Source organism: Corythoichthys intestinalis, chromosome 11 (assembly GCF_030265065.1).
Source record: "Corythoichthys intestinalis isolate RoL2023-P3 chromosome 11, ASM3026506v1, whole genome shotgun sequence".
NCBI classification, from domain to species: domain Eukaryota; kingdom Metazoa; phylum Chordata; class Actinopteri; order Syngnathiformes; family Syngnathidae; genus Corythoichthys; species Corythoichthys intestinalis.
Window position 1 is genome coordinate 45336414 of NC_080405.1, and position 20900 is coordinate 45357313.

Sequence of the window (20900 nt, forward strand, 5' to 3'; positions counted from 1 at the left end):
CATTTCTGCAGTTTTGCTTTCGTTAACGTCTGCGACAAAAAAGGTTTGTTTTTGTAAAACATTTGAATATTTATCAATTTTTTTTTAAAAAAAATCAATTTGCGGTGCTATTTTATTTTAGAATTAGTCAATTGCAAAGTTGCAGAGTACACTCAAAATACTTGGAAAATAATGCACAATGCTGACTGCCTTTTTCATGTATGTTTTATGAACGTAGCCCTTGTGTATTCCCAATAAAAGTGATAAAAGGACAAATTGGCGTTCCATCGTGGCCTCGGGCATCATTTAAAGCCACAGACGCCACGGTTTAGCTTTTTGGCCACCAGAAAAACTGCTGCCTCTTTAAGAGAAGCAAGCACGTCCACTAAGGACCGAGAAGAGGGGGAGGATGAAGGTGAGGAGGAGGAGTAGGGAAAAAAAAAGGGGGGGGGGGGCTCGGTCGAATGGCAGCTTTTACGCAAAGGCTGCTCTTACCTGCACTTGAAGACAACACAATTCGTCGTTCTGCAGCGGTGAGCTTGCAAAGTGGCTCCAAATCCGGTTGAGTTTTCGCACATGGATCGCCAGCAGCGTTCACGGGCCCTCGCAGGCTCTCCGGGGGCCCGACGCGCGGATTTGTGTCAGTAAGTGATGTGTCCCACTCCTGCCGTGCACGCGTAAAATGGAATACGCTGTCTCGTAGCCCCTTTGGACGCAAATGATGGGGCCGTTTTACGCACTGGATCTATTATTATTATTACCGCTGCGAGGCATTCTGGATGCTTGAAATCAAAAAGACTGCGACGAATATAGTGAGAAAGAAACACTCTTGTGCTTGTTAATTGTGAAAAGAATTTGAGTATGGAGCACACGGGCATCGAGGAGGTGAACCAAACTCACCAGCAGCAGCAGCAGGCGCCGCCGCCGCACGAGCCTATCAGTTTCGGCATCGACCAGATCCTCAACAGCTCGGACATGTTGCCCAACCGGACCGGAGAGCCGGAGTACGCCGCGCTGGCCGCCGCCTCCAACGCCGTCTACGGCAACGGGTACGGCGGAGTCTACAACCCGGCCTGCTCCATGGGCCTGGGGGGTTCCTACAACGTTAACATGAACATGAATGTCAGCATGAACATGAACGTCAACGTCAACTCGGCGGCGGCGGGAGGGGGAGCGCCCGCGGGGGCCGGTGGGGTGATCCGGGTCCCCGCGCACAGGCCCATGCCGCCGCCTCCACCGCCGCCGCCCAACTCGGCGGCGGGCGGTGCTCATCAGCCGCCGCCCGGTCTTGGCCCGGTGCCGGGCATGGGGCATGTGGGCAATGGCAACTTTACCTTCCCTTGGATGGAGAGCAGCAGGAGGTTTGCCAAGGACAGACTGACAGGTAACACTTTTTATTGAAGAGCACTTCTCAGCCACGGGGGCGTGGAAATTCCAAAATAACCACTAAAATGCTTTTGCCATCACAATTCTAGTTATAGATCCAAAAACATATACTTATCAATAATGTTTTAAAAGCAACAGACCTAAAAAATATGCACTTGTGCAAAAAAATGGGCTTTTAAATTTGAAATTTGGCGCAAATTAAATTGTTTTGACAACGTTTTTAACACAGATGCACATAAAGTGTTCGTAAAAAACTTTTAATGAAATATATAAACCCAAATTATGCACACGTGCTTTAAAATCTGCTTAGCATCAAATTCGTATTGTGTAAAACAGAAAAAGCCTCTTATTATACAAAAACGTTTGTATTACAACTATTACAAATTAACCCCTTCAAAAAATAACAAAACAATCAAAAATAAATAACGAGAGCAACGTGCATGTGCAACAATGTTTATTATCATTATTTAAATATGCTAGGATTGAAATGTCCCGAAATATGCCTTAAAATGGTCATAAAATGTGTTTTTGCATCGTTTCTCCGTTCGTTGATTTTTATTTAATTTAATAATATATATTTGTAATAACATTTTTTTTTTAAAATTTATTTTTAAAACTCTCTCAAACAATTGAAACGTATGAAAGAAAGGGTTTTTATTGTAATGCTTCAGGGGGTTAAGACAAAAAAAAAAAAAAAAAAAAAAGTAAATACAAATAAGAAAAACACGAACCAAATAACTAAAAAGTGTTTGGCAAAGTATTTTTCATGCATTCGAAAAACATACACGGGAAACTTATTCAAATATAGTCTTATAAATAGAGTTGAAATCTAGGCATAGTTTCATTGCAAAATTTGAAAACGACTAAAGCTTCGAGAAACACTTTTTTTACTTAACAAAAAAAAAAAAAAAAAAAGGGGGGGGGGGGGCTTCCAGAAAGAGTCAAACAATATACATACATGCTTGTAAAATGTGTTTTTGCATGTTTTTGGAATATTAGAAAGAACAAATTAACTCTAATATGTGTAAATAAATATATGTATTTTTTTTTTAAATGGTCCTGAAAGAATAATCATTTATCATCTATTTTGAGCATTTTGTGAAAACGGGCCCCAAATGCTGGTGAAAAGTGTTTCACGTTTAATAGTTGAAAACGTGCTTTAAATCAGGCCCTATATGAACGTCATTTGCATTGATTCATATTTCAATTGGAAATGTTGACAAGTTTTGAAAGAACCACGTGACCATTTCTTAAAAACAGCACTTACCCAAATACAGTATGCACACTATACAAATGTCTTTGTTTGCTATATTTTTCCGCATCAACTTCATTTAACCTCTAAAAGAAAAGCAAATGAAAAGTTTGCAACGTGCATATAAAAATGCCTTGATAGAAAATTACAATTACCCTACCAAAATTGACATGTCTTCATAATTTCTATCAATCTATATGCCTGAATTTATAGCGTAACAATCAAATTGTTTTGGTGTAAATTTTTGGAGACACAGGATTGTATTCCTTACATTCCAATGTAAACTTTGCTTACAGTTTGTACTGTAATGATTACATTATTTAGATATATTGTAATAAAGCTCGAGCTAAAAAGCTCATCTATCCGAAAGCATTTTTTAAAAACGATGCATGAAGCAGCCGGGGCATAATTTATATTTTGAACATTTTTAAACGATGCTATTAATTAGAATAGTGTGCCTTTCTCTCTCTGTGTGTCACATGATCTCACAGTTATGAAGATGAAAATGCGCCACCCTCCCCCTCTATTAAATATTGACCATTCCGTTCATTCGATGTAATGAATTATTAATGTAAAGATGGGTGAAAGGAGGAGGGGGGGCTCCACTTTCTTATTAGGACTCCATCCTTATCAATAGAGTCACAGCGGGCCTATCTTCTTTAATTCCTCCATTTTGTCACCGGAATCATGAAGTAGCTTGTCTGATCGATCAGAAAATGGCGTCCAATTAAAAAAGGCTACAGGCGCGAAAATACAAGCATTTGCTCAGCATAGCATGACAGTTAAAAAATGTAACGTTACATTATTTTGAAATAATTTCGTTGCGTTTCTGGTTCATATATATTTGTCATTATGTTTGGACATAAAACATTATTTTCCTCTTTAAGCAAACGATGTGGGAGTTTTTTATTTTTTATTTTTAAAAAAAAATATGCATACACTGTAAATTCTAACAAGTTTACTTAAAGACGTTTTTGCAATATTTAAGACACATTAATTAATGTAATAATTATGTTATGTAAAAATGTTGTTAAAATGTTTAATGATTAAATTAAAAATAATTTCACATTTCCTTAATGATTAATTTATGGTTTATTTTCACATCACTATCCAGATTTTTTTAATTTACTTTTTTTCTTTTGCTCGGGGAAAACTTTTAATAGTAATAATTTATGTAAAAAAAAAAAATTTAAAAAAAAACTATTGAGGATGTGATAGTTTAAATTTCTTTGCATCAAAATTTGTATGTATAATTTTATTTCATTTATTTTTTTTTTTTAAGTATTAAAAACAATTTCGTAAGCATTAGGTGTGTACAAAAATATAAATTTCACATTCCTTGCATTAAGTCTTTTCAGGTTCTAACTGTAAGAACGACGTTTTATGTTAACATCAATGATGAATTAATCTTAACGTCTATTTACGTGCAGATTCTAGCTTTATTTTATATTTTCACTTTATTTTTAGGAAGAATTAAAAAAAAAAAAAAAAAAAAAAATTCTATTGACTATGACCCTGAGCAGACCGACGTTGAAAAGATGTTGGATGAACATTCCGCTGTCGATCTTATATCGTTGAATCAACGTCACTTTTGCACCCTCAATAACATTGTTTCAACGTTGAAATCCTTACAGAACCTAAACGTCATTTCGATTATTAATAATATTGGAACAACGCTGAATCAATGTTTTCGACCAAAACGCCCGCTCATCCATAATACAATGACTTTTCAATCATATTTCCCGGTCAATCATAAATCAACTATTTGTCAACATTAGTTCATCAACTATACCAATGTTAACCCAACCATCGCCTGACATACCATAGAACAACGATGTTTCAACGTCACTTGACGTCGAAAATTTCGATGTCAACCATACTGATGATTTTGATGGAAAATCAACGTTTATTCAATGTCGGTCTGCTATCTGGGTATATGATGACGTATGCGAGACGATTTTATAATCCCAAAATATCATGTCAGGATTTAAATTTGTCATGTTGTATTACAATAAAGTTCCTTAATTTATTGTTAAATCTTCACCTATTCTTTCAATGCCACATTTGTTGGCTGCATTATCGTTAAATAAGCTTTTCCATGCGAGACTCGTCCCGAGACAATAAACAGAGCAGCCATCACGTCAATTTGACTCGCCATAAATGAAAAATGGAAAGAAGATGCACGCATTCTAAACGCCAGCCTTCTTGCTTTCTGAACGCCACATGCTAATAAATAGCACTGTACACTAGCTGGTCATGTTCTATTTCAATATCCCCCTCACGGATTTATTTATTAGATTGCCGGAGAAAAGGTAATATCCGCAGTGGGGGTGGAGAAGCCGCCCCGTCACCGAGAAGTGTTATGAAGTACATTTGTGCTTTTATTATACACGTCGTATTCTCTACACTGGTTTTATGCTTAGTTTTTTTAAATAGACAAAACACGTTAATTTTAGATTGCTGCTGAGCAAGATTTTAAGCTTTGCATTTCGGGAGAGAAATATGTCATTATCTCACTGGCTGCCATTGACAGAAATAGATGTCCAGACCATCGTTCAATCGCTGCCAACCCCCCGGTCAAAATGGTTTTGACGTCTATCACTGTCAACGGCACTGAACGCAAGTTGCACTGATTATAAAATATATATGGCGGAAAACACGCAGGTGACTTGAAGTTCCGCTCTGAGACCCCCAGTTTGACCAAATTTCAAAATGCTCCGATATGCATGTATGATACATCATTGGAAAGCTTAAAATCTCAATTTTCTGAGTGAAGAAAAACTTTGAACAAGAGGACATTTTTACAAAATATATTTTTATAAACCCCTAGACTCCAGGTGAGAGCATGAGAGAGCATAATTAAATACTCCATGATTTTAACGAGATATTATCGCGTACTTACCATGTTTTGATCTAAAAACTGTGTAGCATGTCTCATTGAGTGTCAAGACACAGCTGTGAATTGCCACAGCCGGGCTTATGGGTGATATTATGGGTGAAAAATGGTAATATAACAAAGGTCGTGATGCACAAATCGCAGACATTAAGGAGTGGTTGAGATTTTCTTTTTCAAATATTTACCCTTTTAAACTTTTTTTTTTTTCACTTTCTTTGTTTGGATCGAATATTTATCATCTAAAATATCGGGGAAAATGCACACTAACAAAAAAAGTACAATTAAGCGATAGTTATGAGGTAGATATCCGTGACCTATGTACAGACACAGCTGTGAATAGCCACAGCTGGATTTGGGGGGGATTATGTGGGTGAAACATGGTAATATCACAAGGGTCGCGATGCAGAAATCGCAGACACCAAGGAGTAGTAGAGGTTTTCATTTTCGTATATTTACCCTTTTAAACGTTTTTTTTTGCCCCAATGTTTCTTTGTTTGGATCGATTATTTTTGTCATCTAAAATATTGGGGAAAATTTGACAGTAATAATAAAAAAATACAATCAAGCAATAGTTATGAGGTAGTTATCTGTGACTTTTTTACAGACGCCAATTTTTTCATTGTGACGTAATTTGTTTAAAAGTTTAAAATATGCGAGTGAATAATTTTTTAAAGTCTTTTTTTTTTTTTAAAGCTAAATATTAGAAATCAATTAATGATTCTAAGCTAAAAATGACACATTTCGAATAATGAATACGATTTCTTACCTTCTTTTTATGGCTAGGTTGAAACAAAAGCGGTTGCGTGACATCTGTAAACGGGAGTTTCCAGGGTGAAAGGGACAGATTAAAAATAGTTCGGGGGCTTATTGCGCCATGAATCTGCTATGGCAGCATATAGACATATTGTTCTATCAAACACAACAGGCTTAAAATACAGCAGTTTATTTTAAAGAGGGGTGCAAGAGCAGAAACTGCTTTTTCAGCCTTGTCTGTGTTTTCCTCCACACAGTGGGGAGAACAAGTATTTGATACACTGCCAGTGGGTTTTCCCATTGACAGTGTATCAAATACTTGTTCTCCCCAGTGTATTTTATATATATATATATATATATTAGTTTTTCTTTTATACTTAGAAATTTGAAATCTGCAAAGATATTAAATTAGCTTTGTTAAGTTATGATGGATTGAAACCTTTTCCAATATGTTGGCACTATGCACGTGGCATTAAAAAATGGGGGGAAAATAAAATTCTTGGGGTCAAAAATGTATTGGATGAAACATAAATTAACCTTATTTCTCTTAAAATATCGTGCTTTCTTAGGAGTGTAGTAGACAAAAACATTAATATTCTTGAGGTTCAAAAAGTTGGATTACTGCAATGGAAATAGGGTCCCCAATTCTTGGTGGATAATTAAAAACTTGAGGTTGGTGTTTCTAACTAAATTCTATTGGGGTTGAAATTAAATGAGACTTGTCTTGGCAATGTTTCCTTTTTTGGGTGGTTGTGGGGGGGTTTAGAAATATGTTATAATGACTTGTAGAAGGATGATTATTCGTAAAGGTTTCTTTGAGGTAAGGAGAACAGTTAAAAGAGCCTTTTTGGACCTCACACGTGGTCTTTGATTAAAAAAGTGTTTCTTGGGGGAGCAGCTTGGACAGTTATTACGTCAAATATATTTTTCTTTAAAAATAAAATCAAATAAAAACGGCTAAAACAAACAAACAAACAAACAAACAAACAAAGATCAGGTGACTCTTTAATGGTCACATGGAAGGATAAAAAATGTAATTTAAACACTGGTCCTAAAGTCTTAGGTGTGATCTGGCAGTGGCTCAGCAATGCATTTATCTGCTTGCATTTAAATTCCAGTCATCCATTCAATCTTTTCCAGCAGCGAGGCCGACTGGAAGATTCTTTTCTACGCGCCTGCTCCTTTATTTAGTGCACAGATGAGTTGAAATAGCATCTAATGCAGGGCATTATGCGGCCAGACGCACTGCTTGTGAGCCTCAGCAGGCCTGCAAAGGGAGGCATTGACCTACAAGCAGTTTAAACCAGCGGGGAGGAAAAAATTATAAAGGAGAGAACAAGTTCACCGATGCAGTCTTTGTCTGCTTATCCAATCCAAAGGACATATTTTTACGTTTCTTAAAAAAATAGCCTAGCCCTAGACCATGATATATTCTCAGCATAGTTACAGCAGATTTTGAGCATAGATTAGATTCGTTTGGATCCTTTCTAGCAGACTAGACTTCTAGCAGATTTGTCTTTCGGTGTCCCACCAGGGCCAATTTTAGGGCCACTACTTACAGTATAACTTTGTACAGTATTTTCTACAGTACTTGTGAAGTTATACACATGCACAAAAAAATATAAAAAACATGACATTACGGGCCGCAGTGTGTAAAGTTTTGTGGCGCTGTTGCTTGAAATGAAAGGTCCCCAAATATATTTATTAGTGTTTCCATATCTTTCGTCTAACATTGGTTTTTGGGGTTGTCTGACATTTCTTATATCAATATACATTGGAAGGGATTGTGCTGTTCACATTTGCAAGAAACCTTAAATATATATATACATTTATATATATTAAATATACCCCCCAGCCCCCAAAAATAAACAGAATTGGCCTGCAGTGTGACATCAACAGTCTTATTTTTGTTTTTGTGTCAATATATGGGGGGGAAGGGGGGGGGGGGGGGTTGCAGTAACGTAAAATTCTTTTCCCAAAATTTTAGACACTTTAAGGTCAGAACCGGGTGTTGATGGTGAAAACCCCCTGTTCTATTACAGACTACCTATTCAGGTTTGGTGCTTATTACAACAGAACACAATACAGTGATCCTCGCTACTTTGCGCTTCAAACTTCGCGCCCTCAGTGTGGATTTTTTTTCAAAATTAATAAAAAAAAATACAGATGAGCTGTCCCAAACCGATCGAGTAATCTCACTCTCCATCACTCTCCCTGCTCTTTTTTGCTCAGGCAGTCCATTGGAGTTGCTTATTACAGTTAACAATGATTGACAGACATTTAATGTTTGATCTTGCCACAGATGCCCGGAAACCGAAGATTTAAAGCAACGCATGTGTCAATCATCATTTAACTTGTTAAACAGTAGCTGTGGCAACTCAATTGTGTGTGAGTGAGCAGGTTGAGCCGATTTGAGTGGACTCACTCAGTGAAGCCTTTAATAAAGACAAGCATTTTTATATTTTATTCTTGCTTAAAAATAATTCGGTGGGACAGTAACATATTTAAAATTAAATAACTATTACATTTGAACTGCTTAAAACTAGGGCTATCAAACGATTACAATTTTGAACAGAGTTAATCACAGCTTAAAAATTAATTAATCGTAATTAATTGCAATTCAAACTATATCTAAAATATGCCATATTTTTCTGTAAATTATTGTTGGAATGGAAAGATGAGACACAAAACTGAACATAAGTTTGTTTATTACAACAACAAATCCACAAGATGGCATTAACATTATTAACATCCGTTCTGTTAAAGGGATGTACGCATAGGAAGACTTGTAGTTCTTAAAAGATCAATGTTAGTACAAGTTATAGTAATTCTATATTAAAACCCCTCTTAATGTTTTCGTTTTAATAAATTTGTAAAATTCTCAATTAAAAAATACCTGCCGTTCTTCCACAGTATCTTTAACTACGTTGGGTAGTGATTGGAATACACCACAAGGTGTCAATGACGAGTTTTAAATTACTTAGAAATCAAGCCAATGAGTGTGTTTTGTCCCTCAACTGACGCCGTAGTTCCCTGTTTCCATTGTACTTCACGGTCATTTGAGTGCTGGCTTCACAACATACGAGATCTCTGATAGTTTGTATAGTGTGACTAAATATTGCCATCCAGTGTATTTGTTGAGCTAAACGAAATATTTGAATAGAGTTTGACCAAAGTCCGAGTAAGTTTTATGTGTATTCTGAATACCTATTTTAATTGGGAATGAACAGTATTTTTTTTGAGAGATAAGAATATTATTTTTGTTGTGCTTTCACTAAATGATACTTGTGTTTGTTGTGAAGGAGTTGCTGAAGCTTATGCCAATAAACGGCGCAGTCCAATGAACGCCTGAGTCCACTCGCCTTTCTGTGTCTCTTAGGTATCAATGTGCAAAAAACGGCGTCACTGTAATCTGTTTGAGGCAATGCATGAGTGGGTCAATCCGCGTATGCGTTAAATGCGTCAAATATTTTAACGTGATTAATTTGAAAAATTAATTACCGCCCATTAACGCAATAAATTTGACAGCACTAATTTACAAAACCATTTATTACAATATACATACACATTAAAGTCTTTTTTTGAATTATAGTTCGGGGAAAAAGCAGGGGTGAAAGTGGGCGGGAACGGTCAGGAACGCAGTTCCGGTATAAGATTCAGGGCCGGAAAGCTGTTTCGGTATACGGTGCTTTGATTACGAAAATATGACGGCAACTGTCAAAACGCTGTTAAAAAAAAACAAAAGAACACAAAACTGCCACACATGCATTTAATCTCCAAGGAGAAAACAATGTACCAACATCATATTTACATACACAAGTGTTAACAACAAGCATAACAAAGTGCTTGTGTAGCGTAATCCGTTTCCACCGATATTTATTATTCATTTTATTCCGATATTTATCATTTATTTTATTCCACGGACGGCATGGAGGTTTCCCCAGCTGCTGCAGTTATCTGAGTCTGACGATGACGAGTCACGTCAATGTGCAAATGCATGCAGCAAAGCAAAACGCCTGGACTCATTTATCCATTCAATTGGCTGGCATACTGACATGTGATCACCAGATAATTAGCTCTAATTGGTTCAAAAGTGCATGTTTTCTGAAACAGTCAAAAATAAATAAAGGGCAATGCAACAGAAAATGGATCAAATCTTTAAGGGCAAGGAAAGTTAAGGTGGCTTATTTATCATATTTAGCTTTATTTGCTCTGATGGGGAGGTTCAGAACAGCTTAGCTGTTAATGTGCACTTTGGGTATATTTGTTCATTTATGTTAGGCTACTTATTCATTTCCTTATGATTTAAAAAAGTCAATGTTTGCGCGATCTTCAAAATATATTCCATGTCACTCTGCATAATATAAGTCATTTGTACTTATTTTTCTGAGTGTGGGTTACTTATATCTTTATTATTAAAAACACAACAAAAATACATGTTTACATTATCTATAATTTTAATATACCGTACATACTCTGTTCTTAAGTAGTTAAAATTGAGATTTGGCATTAAGTATGTGAGAAAATGAGGGAAAATAAAAATTAGGAGATGGAGGTTGGGGTTATAGCTGTTTTTGTTAACATTTTTTTTTGCAAAAATTTTGAATGAAAATCAGTTTTTGTATGCGTTATAGAAATAACTGACCAAACAGTTTTCTTTGCATTTCAGTAGTTTTGCCCCCCCCCCCCCCCAAAAAAAAAAAAAAAAAAAAACATTAGATTAAAAATAAAAATAAAATTCCTGGCTCAGTGGCGACCTTCACGTCGAGGAGTTCCGGCAAGAAATTCTAACCACTTTCACCCCTGGGAAAAAGTGAAAGAAACATGTTTTATATGTATCTTTTTCCAATGCTAAATCGGAATCAAGACATTTAACACACACACACACACACACACAAAAAAAAGATAATAATTTGGAGGCGCTACTTCGCAGTTTTTCACTTATCGTGGCGGGTTCTGGTCCCCATTAACCGCGAAAAACAAGGGATCACTGTATTCTGTCTGGCAGTGAATTCATTAATTCAGGCCTTGTAAACATTTTTAAGACTGGTCGTCAACATTTTCGAGTGGTTTCCAGCCCACAATTGTTATGTTAGCTTTAGACAGTGGCTAATGCTAAAATTTGACTCGAAAACCCGAAGTAGGTCATGATCGAACATCTTTCAGATGACAGCATTGAGAGGATTCAAACTAATGATAAAAATCCCACCCACGCCCCCTGAAGAAATCTTTTAGTGGAGGATACAATTACCATTCTCACAATTACGAAATGTGAAACCTGATGATGTTCATAATAAAAAAAAAAAAAGTGCAGGAGTTCAGGGAGAGTAATTATAGAGCAATATGCCTCTAAATATGCTTGTCATTTACACGGCGCTGTTGAAATTACTGCGATTCGTCTTGAAATCACAAAGCTCGCGAGTACCTGAACATACCGTAGCGGTGCCAAATGGCATCATCGACCCCCGGGGGGGACGCCTGAACAGATGTTGACACTCTTTCGAGCTCCAGGTGAGCAAAACAGAAGCAAATAAACAGCATAGAAGCAATTTCAGATTCTATTGCTCTTCGTCACAATGAGAATGTGGCCAGTGGGTGGGCAAGTAGATCCATAGCCAAAAAAGATCTCCTTACACACGTATTGATTGTGTGTTTATCCCATGGCTGACAAAATAGACAGGATTCATAGATATTTTATGATGCAGATGATAAGTGGTTATAAATACTCTAGGCAGTGAAAGTGAAACAAGCAAGAATGCAAAAAGACCAATATGAAGACCTGCAAGTTTCCTATTTTGGAAAAAACTCAAATCGATTTAATGTTATGGACATATTTATAGGGGTGCAAAAACTTGGTTTCAGACTCAGGATATGATATACAGTATTTGTACAGATATAATTGCTGAATTGAATATGAGTTAGCAATTTAGTATTTTCGCTTGAATCTTGCCTTGAGGTGTAAAGCATGGTTCTAGAAGTTCTACTCATCTACAGTATTGTCTATTATTGAATATATGTTTGAGATAAAAAAAACAAATACTGAAAAAACATGTTATCTATTGAATACTACAATGTGCTCGGTATGAAAATTAGTGGGGGGTTGCATATAGGGCTGCAGCTATCGATTATTTTAGTAGTCGATTAATCGATGAACCATTAGTTCGAATAATCGAGTAATCAGATAAGGAACATGAAAAATTAAATTACCTGAGCTGAGCTTCAAACGGTATAATAAATAAATTAATGAGGATCTACGTATGTACAACAAAAGAACAATTGGCTAACTTACATAGCAAAAGTCTGGTAGTTTAAATGCTATAAAATGCTAACTTTTTTACAATGCTCTTAACAAATGGTTCAGACACGTATTCCCACAAAAATAAGCTAAATATACAAATAAACTAAATTACGAAAAAAAACATTAGCTCTAACAAAAACTTAGCTTATGTTGGTCTTAACAGGGAGCACCTGTATTCAGCCATGTGAAATGAGGCAGACTAGAAGGTAGTGTATCCACCCAAATCAATAAAACTAAATGCAAACACTTTCAAAATAAACTATTAAAACGGCACTTAAACGAATACTCAAAGCAGCAAAATTTAATTCGAATCTTTTTTTTCCTAATCGAATACTCGAGTTAATCGATTATTCGTTGCAGCACTTGTTGCATAATTTGGGGATGCAGATATTTTAAAATGCATTCTTTTGTACGATATATTTTCTATAGTTCTTGATGATTTTGGATTAACATCAATAAACATTTACTCATTTTGGACATAACAAACTAGTTACAGGGTGTGCAATAAAATGTGCACAAATCTGGGGCTGCAAAAACTTGGCTTTTACAGTTTAATTAGGGGTGTGACAAAATATCAAAATATCCAGCATCATCACCTTGTCCAATGCAGATTCTTGACAAGATGTGTATCATCACCTTCCAGTGAGACCTTAAATGGCCCAAAATTACCTAATTGCCTGGCATTGACTGCCAATGACAGCCATAGACGTTCATTCGCTGCCACCCTCCTAGTTCAAACGGATTGGACGTCTACTAGTGATGAACTCATTCCAATTCACACTAGAAGCTTGTTTTTCTTTTAATTAGTTGTTTGTAGAATATCCTAGAATGATTTCTTGACCAATGTATCGATAATCGTTGTATCGTGAGATCATCGTTATCGTGAGCTTTGTATCGCAAATTGTATCGTATCGTGAGCTACCAAGAGGTTCCCACTCCTAGTTTTAGTATACATTTACGATAGTTCAAGATGTATATTATTATTTTTTTTTAAATACACTTTAAATAAGGGTAAATCTTTTGGAAAGCACAAACAGCTGTTTAGCTAATTAGTTTTGAAATTTGTTATAATCACAAATTTGAGGAAAAAGAACACAATTAAAGGATCTGTGAAATTAAAAATTTCAGTTGAGACAGTTGCGTTACTAACGATTTGTAGATATACTTGCTTGCATAATTCTGATAACATGGTCATGATATAAATGTCCCTGTGCAGGGTTTTTGTATTAATCTGCATTTATTACACTGTGTCTAACTGTCCTTTGTCATATTTTTAGCATTACACTTTCATCATCGATGTTAATTCATTTACATGTGAGCCCTCAACATGTTGACGTAGATCGGCTTTTGTATTTATCATCTGTAGAAATGCGACTTGCCACTCGCGGTACTACAGTAAATGGTGGACATCAGATGTTTCAAATTTAAAGAGTAAATGTAATTAAAGTTGACGCTGTTCATCATTCAGGCTTTCCCCTCATGCAATTAGCCAAGCGGGGCCGTTGCCTGAACGGCCCCCAGCCTGACTGCCTGGCTAGCCGGCTGGTTGGCTCCTGTGCTCCAGATGCGGGACCTCACTGTGTCTCCCTTTCCTTTAGGGGAGCAGGCAGAGGAGAGCCGAACACGAGAGGCCGCAGGGGCCCCGGGGGCCGGGCCCCTCTGCGCTCTCCCCAAGGGGGACATCGGAAGGGTCCCCGTCTGGAGCACGGTGGAGACCTTAGCTAAATGCTATTACCCCGAGCTCGCACACCTGCGAGACGGTAATGGCCTCCTCGCAGACTATTCCTTCCCAAAGGGGGCTTGCCCAGGTGAGTCACTGCTTTGTACGAATGCACAATGGCGCACCTCAACTTTCCCCTACACGTCCTAAAAAATGGCAAACATCTCATATTATCATATCTCATAATCATTTTAATCAAAATAGCCAGGGTTTAGGCAGGTGAGGCACAGCCACACCAACAAATGGTGCGAACACAATGTCATAAAAAGGCAAACTACATGTCTATGGCAGAAATTGTAGTGCTGTGTATGAAAATATCATATAAATTTCCAAAGAATCAATATCATATTGTCATTGACTTGATGATTAAAGGGTATGACAACACCTAGGAAATGCTAATATTCCATCATTTATCCATAAACGCATGCCTTTTGGATTCATATCATGCCACTTCGTGTAATTACACACATCGCAACACCAAGAAAATGATAGAAATTTGGATCGATTGTCAAGCTAAAAGGACCCGCCCACGAGATCCCGGAAATCTAGCATATTGTGTGCGTGACGTAAATACAAGGAAACAACCGGCTTAGTACTGAATGGCGGCGATGATAGCGGACAATTTTGTTTCTAGTTGCAGCGACGAATCCGACGTAACGAACATTCTTCTAATGGTGACGAGGAGAGTTATGAACCTTTCTTTGGTATTCTGGGTTATCAATTTGAGCCCAAACGAAAGCCAATGCAGCCTAATGAAAGGATCATTGAGAGGAGCAATCACACTGATGAAACACCGGCAACATCGTGTGGGAAACACCGAATGGTTTGTTTTGCTTTTCTTTTTGTGAAGCTGATACACCGTGACCGCAAAATAATGTAATGTATAGAATAATTATCATTTATTGTGCTATCATAGGTTTTCGCTCTGCCAACAGACACAAATATGAATGGGATTCGAGGATTTGTTCTATATATTTTACGAGCGATAATTTATAAATGTGTCCAGTCCTATATCCAATGCGTGATATGTTTTTATTATAAAATAGTACTCACTCTGGCCATTTCGAGCTTGGCTGCTCCGCTCCTTTGGTTAGCCTGGGGTGGTCTCATCAGAGCCAGTCGTCCTCTTTCTTGATATCTCGGGACATTTAGGTGGCTGCGCGTGTATGGTGGCTGCTTTCATCAGCAATTTCTTAGCAAAACCTGATTTCATTTGTCCATAGTTCGAATAGCTATCAGGTGTAAAATGCGCACCACACAAAACCGTGCCGGAGGCTGGGTCTGCAAAATTAGCCCTCGTAGCACTGACGAACTTTACTCATTGTCTGCGTAGTCCAGCTCTTTTTCTCGCGTTCGGGAACTCATGGGTACTACATTGCGACAAATGGCTATTTGTAGACCACATAGCATGACAGGTTTGAACCATTTTAGCGATTTTTTGATAAAACACGAACGCAACTCTCTCATCGATAAACAACGATTGCAGCTGCCTCGACCTTTTGTTTCCTTATTATGATGTCTCCGCCCCATTCGACTGTTTCCGGAATACTTTCGGAAATGTTCGTAATTTTCGATCTATTTTCGATAATTGTTAATGAATGCGATTTTTTTTTTTTTTGTTAACTTTATTAATATTTGTTATCTTGCCACATAACGGTTCTATTGATATCTCACAGCCCCTTAGTGTTTTAATACCCTTTAAAGGCCTTTTTACGCTAGCGTCAGCCCAGTGTGAAGAGTGGTCCAAAGCAAGAGCAAAATGGGAGGAGCAACGTAGCCTGATGTAGACGCTGTCAGGAAGTAAAATGCGGCCAGCATATTTACTATAGTCCCTTGCACCAATGAGTTTATTTCTCATTGTTGCACAGGAAAACAGTGGCTTTTCCTATTTCAAGGATCTGGAGGCATTATAAGCCGTGTAGAGTTTTACTAGTTTTGGTGAGAAGGTGAATAGTTTTTGTTGTTGTTGTTGTTGTTGTTGTTCGTGAACTACATTTCCACACAAACGCACATCGAGGTATCATTTATCTTAGCAAAGCAAGGTATGAGAGTCATTTTTCCAGTGTCCCAGAGCTCGCGAACCTTTTAAAAAAGCGCCTTTATCAAGGTTTCGTCTGCGTATATCGTCTGCTGAAACAGCCTGATAGTACAGATATATGCACGCCTAACCCTCTGCTAGTGAACGCGTTGTTGAAGTCACTGCGGCGGCGCTCTGAAAATTCATTCAAACTTGTCATTCCGGCCAAAACGGCCGCCCGCAGCTCACTTTCGCAAAGTTCTCTCCCAAATACACAATGAATGGGTTGCCACTGAACCCTTCACACTAGGCTGCAGCTAGTTTGAAACGGCCTTTACACTCCTAGATTTGACATGGCAGAAAAGCGCATGTGGCTCTTTGATTCTTTTGCTGTGGCTCTTCGTGATTATGGCATTGAACTTTTTCAGTGCCATTGACAATGTTAGACCCCCAATCATCCTTCCGCTGTGAATTTCATTGAGTTCATCACTACTAGTAAACGTCTATTCTATTTGAACTGGGAATGGGTTATGAGCTGTGGCGTTCCCCAGGGGTCAATCTCAGCACCCCTACTGTTCATTCTGCATCAAAAAACATTTCAAAAATCAAATGGATTGGACGTGTAAGGTTATTAATGACTAGCACTGAGTAAATCGTAGGTGCTTTGACAGTGATAAAATAATCGTTTGAGAAATAACTTCATTTTAATGTCAATGCACAGACTTTGATGGGAATGTTGCCCCCCAGGTTGGCCATGTTGGTAAGAGCGGTGAAAGGTCTTTTCATGCATCTGCAATGAATTGAAATGAGTTTATCACTCGTAGATGTCCAATCCGTTTGAAGTCGATTGGATATCGATCACCATCATTGGCAACCAATGAGTTAGCGAGTATTTGAATTGAATTGAAATTGGATTATCCAGTTTCAAACCTTGTACTAAATTTGAATATCTTGGTGCAGACAATAAGCAAACTATAGATAAACCAAAAATGTGTTTTTGTTGCAATTCATTAAATGTTAAATCATGTAAGTCAAAGGGCTTTAGTGGCTCCTAGTATTTTTTTGGGGGGGGGGGACGGTCAAAACGGCTCTGAGTATCTAAGGTTTCTAAACCCTGCCCTATCCTTATATGAAATCTAAAACAAAAATGACTATGAAAAAAAATTAACTTTCCTTTGTTGTTCAATTAGAAATTTAATAAAATAGAAAAATCTGTATTTTTTGAAGGTCTTCAACACCAATTTCTACAATCCCGTCCGCATATGGGAACACGCTTCTGTTTTTATTCTTTTTTTGGTAGGAAACCCACTTTCATCTCAAATTTGACCGATTGAGAAGAGAGATTTTATTGATTTACTGACAATCATAATTACAGTCATTCTCTGCAACATGCTCCTTCAGGGTCTAACTCTGCTTAGAGTACAGTAATGTACCGTAGCATAAAATTGGCAATCACTTCATCCAGCTAAAAACAGGGAAACAAAGCAAATCTCCAGGGAAATCTTTTCTTTCTGGGGTATGAGTTTAATAACAGCTCTACAACATCAATTAGAGAGAAGAAAGTCAAGTTTTCACCACGAAAAACACCAAGAAAAACACCAAAAGTCTCAACCGACTCTAGTTAAAGCAACGCTAGGTAACTTTTCAACGATTATAAAATATTTTCAAAATATTTGTTAATATATATCGACTGACAACTAGTTGAATGACGCCTCTTTTATATCTTGAGGGGGTCTGTATCGCTTTCATCAGCACTAACTTTGAGGAAGGGTGGCAGGAACCGTGCCACACCAAAAAACTACAAATGTGGCGGCTGCTTTACGGCACACGGCACTTCCCCTTTTAGCCACTCTAATCCACACGGTTGCTAACCGTCATATGCTATTGTTTAGCCATAGCTGGATTCATTACCTGATTACTATTCATCCTTTACACAGCTGCTGGAAACAGAAATGTCGTTTAACCCATCCGCAGGCGACTGGGAGATTGATTTTTGATAGACTGATGATTTTACAACACCTTGCTGGTGTGCACTGGTCCTCATGGGAAACGCAGTCTTCCTTAACCCTTTATTGCCAAATGCATAACATTTGATACACCTAAAATTTCATGATTTTGAGGCTAATTCAGAATTTTGACATTTCTTTTTTAAAAAAATGATGGATGCAAGTCAACACATGCATCTGCAGGTTCCATGAGAAAAAAAAAAAAACAGGATTTAGCACGGGTTATAGATATTAGAGCGCTTATTACACATATTCATTTTGCCTTTTCATTTTACAAATTTGAAAAAAAGGTTTGATTAGGACCTTTCAAATTTTGGGATTCTCTGATAATTGCTTCATGTTGCAGGTATTTAAGGGTTAAGGCAAAACACTACCGCTTTTGTCCACCGGCGCCGCTAAAATCGACCAAAACTGAAAAGTTACAGAATGATAGAATCTTTTTCTTGTTTGACTAGGGGTGTGACAAAATATCGAAATGGTGTTATATCGTGGTACTTTGTATCCCAAAAGGTTATCGATATGCTCCTGCCAAGAATGAAGATATCATTTTAAAAAAGTGGCAATGTTTAAAAACAAAACGAAAAAAAAGGAACCAACAAGTTGCTACCAAAATCTTCCACCATAATAGTGTCTCAGTTAACTCTAAGGCTGCCATTGACGGTGCTTGACGCCCAATCTATTTAGACTGGGAACGTTCGTTCATTCGAAACCACAGCATTCGTAGTCATTCTGTCCGATTATCGGGACAGTTACAGGTCACTTGCTGTTTATTTACAAGTCATTTCCTCTTGGGTTTGAGCCACTGCCTATTCACTTGGGTGAGTCCAAGGTCACTTCCTGTTCTGCAACTCATTGCCTGGCATTGGCTGCCACTGACAGTCATAGACATTCAATCCGTTTGAAGTGGGAGGGATGGCAGCGAATGATGTTCATTCGCTGCCACCCCTCCCACTTCAAATGGATTGGACGTCTACTAGTGATAAACTCATTCTGATTCACAGCGGAAGCTTGTTTTTCTGTTTATTAGTTGTTTGTAGAATATCCTAGAATGATTTCCCGACCAATGTATCTATAATCGTTGTATCGCCATATCGTCAGATCACCCACTCCTATGTTTGACACACAAACACAACTCGCCTCTGCATTTCCCTGTTTTCCAGCCGCCCTGTCGCCTTTCTCCGTGACCCGCCGCATCGGGCACCCGTACCAGAACCGAACGCCACCCAAGAGGAAAAAGCCCCGCACGTCTTTCAGTCGGGTGCAGATCTGCGAGCTGGAAAAGCGCTTCCACCGGCAAAAGTACTTGGCGTCGGCCGAGCGGGCCACCCTGGCCAAGGCCCTCAAGATGACGGACGCCCAAGTCAAGACGTGGTTTCAGAACAGGAGGACAAAATGGCGGTAAGGTCTCTGACTTGATGCTGCTGCATTAGTGATAAGCAGTGTTGGGAAACGCCGTTACATAACGGCATTATTTTTTCAGTAACAGGGTAATCTAACTAGTTATTTTTTCCGGCGTTACAATGCCGTTACCGTTACTGACGGTCAAAAGCGGTGCGTTACTTACTTTGAATAAATTGAAGAAACTACTAACCGTAGCGAGTCTACTCTGCTCTGTCTATTTGTCATCCAAGACTTTGGGTGCGTTCAGATTCATGGCAATGAAAATAGTAAACAGACATAGCCTACCTTTGCAAGAATGATGGAGTTGCCGTTTGATACGGTCACAATGTGCAGGTCCTGCACCCATCCGCAGCATAACTGTTCGTAGCTTTGTAGCGATTTATAATTTCGGAATCGCTGATGACTTTAGTAACATACACAAAACAATAAATACAGCAGAATGTCCATCTCGCGTAATTGTGGAAGCCCGTCAACATCTTTACTCCATTTGTCTTCGGCTTGCTCGTAAGAGTTAACATTTTTCACATACTTAAGTTTGATCACATATCTGTTCTTCGCCTTAGTAACGAGTTTGTCTCTTTATCAAACTGGCAAGTTAAGTTTAATGTCCTGTGAGCCAGACCTGCTTCCAATATGGCTGCGTTGTTGTCAAATCTCACGTAATCCCCCATTCTGTGACGAAAACGCTCGAGCCCAATAGCGCACGTACTTCAGAGCCGGTGTTTTCACACACAAACTGGAACAGCGCGTGCGGCAAACACACACACGCAAAACAGATGCAGAGGGATATGATGTTAGAGAAGTCAGAGGAAATGTGTCCTTTACGAGGTGGAGATATAAACACTATTTCAAGTTGGTCGAAATTAAAGGAAATAACGTGCATGTAAAGTGTAATTTATGTCCCGGGGCAAAGCTTTTGTCGACATCTGTGGTAAGCAATTCAAATCTGTTTATTTTTGTTGCACTTCAAGTGTAGGATAAATCTGTTGCTGGTGAGGTGCAATAAATATTACAGGGTTCTATAACACAACTACCTGTCTGTTCTTCTCTATTCAACTGACTCGAATACTGCTCAGAAAATTTCAAATTCTTTGACTTACAGCAACTTCTTTTTAAAGTAACGGAAATTGTTACTTTCCCTGGTAACTAGTTACTTATACTATAGAGTAATTCAGTTATTAACTCAGTCACT

The 20900-nt window shown here is 38.0% G+C and overlaps 1 protein-coding gene across 6 annotated transcripts in view; it reads left to right on the top strand.

The window, feature by feature from the left end:
• The first annotated feature begins 490 nt into the window (after window positions 1-490).
• The window catches only part of tlx2 (T cell leukemia homeobox 2), a 30385-nt gene continuing 9975 nt past the window's right edge, over window positions 491-20900 (top strand). For 5 of the 6 annotated variants that reach the window (XR_009064824.1, XR_009064825.1, XR_009064826.1 and 2 more), the window contains exons 1-3: window positions 491-1363; window positions 14163-14372; window positions 19468-19705. Coding sequence is in view for 3 of the 6 variants with exons in the window: in XM_057850405.1 (XP_057706388.1) it covers window positions 841-1363; window positions 14163-14372; window positions 19468-19705 (971 nt within the window). In the remaining 3 variants the exon portion in view is untranslated. The remainder of the gene's footprint in view (window positions 1364-14162; window positions 14373-19467; window positions 19706-20900) is intronic. The other variant, XM_057850407.1, reaches the window with a different exon arrangement.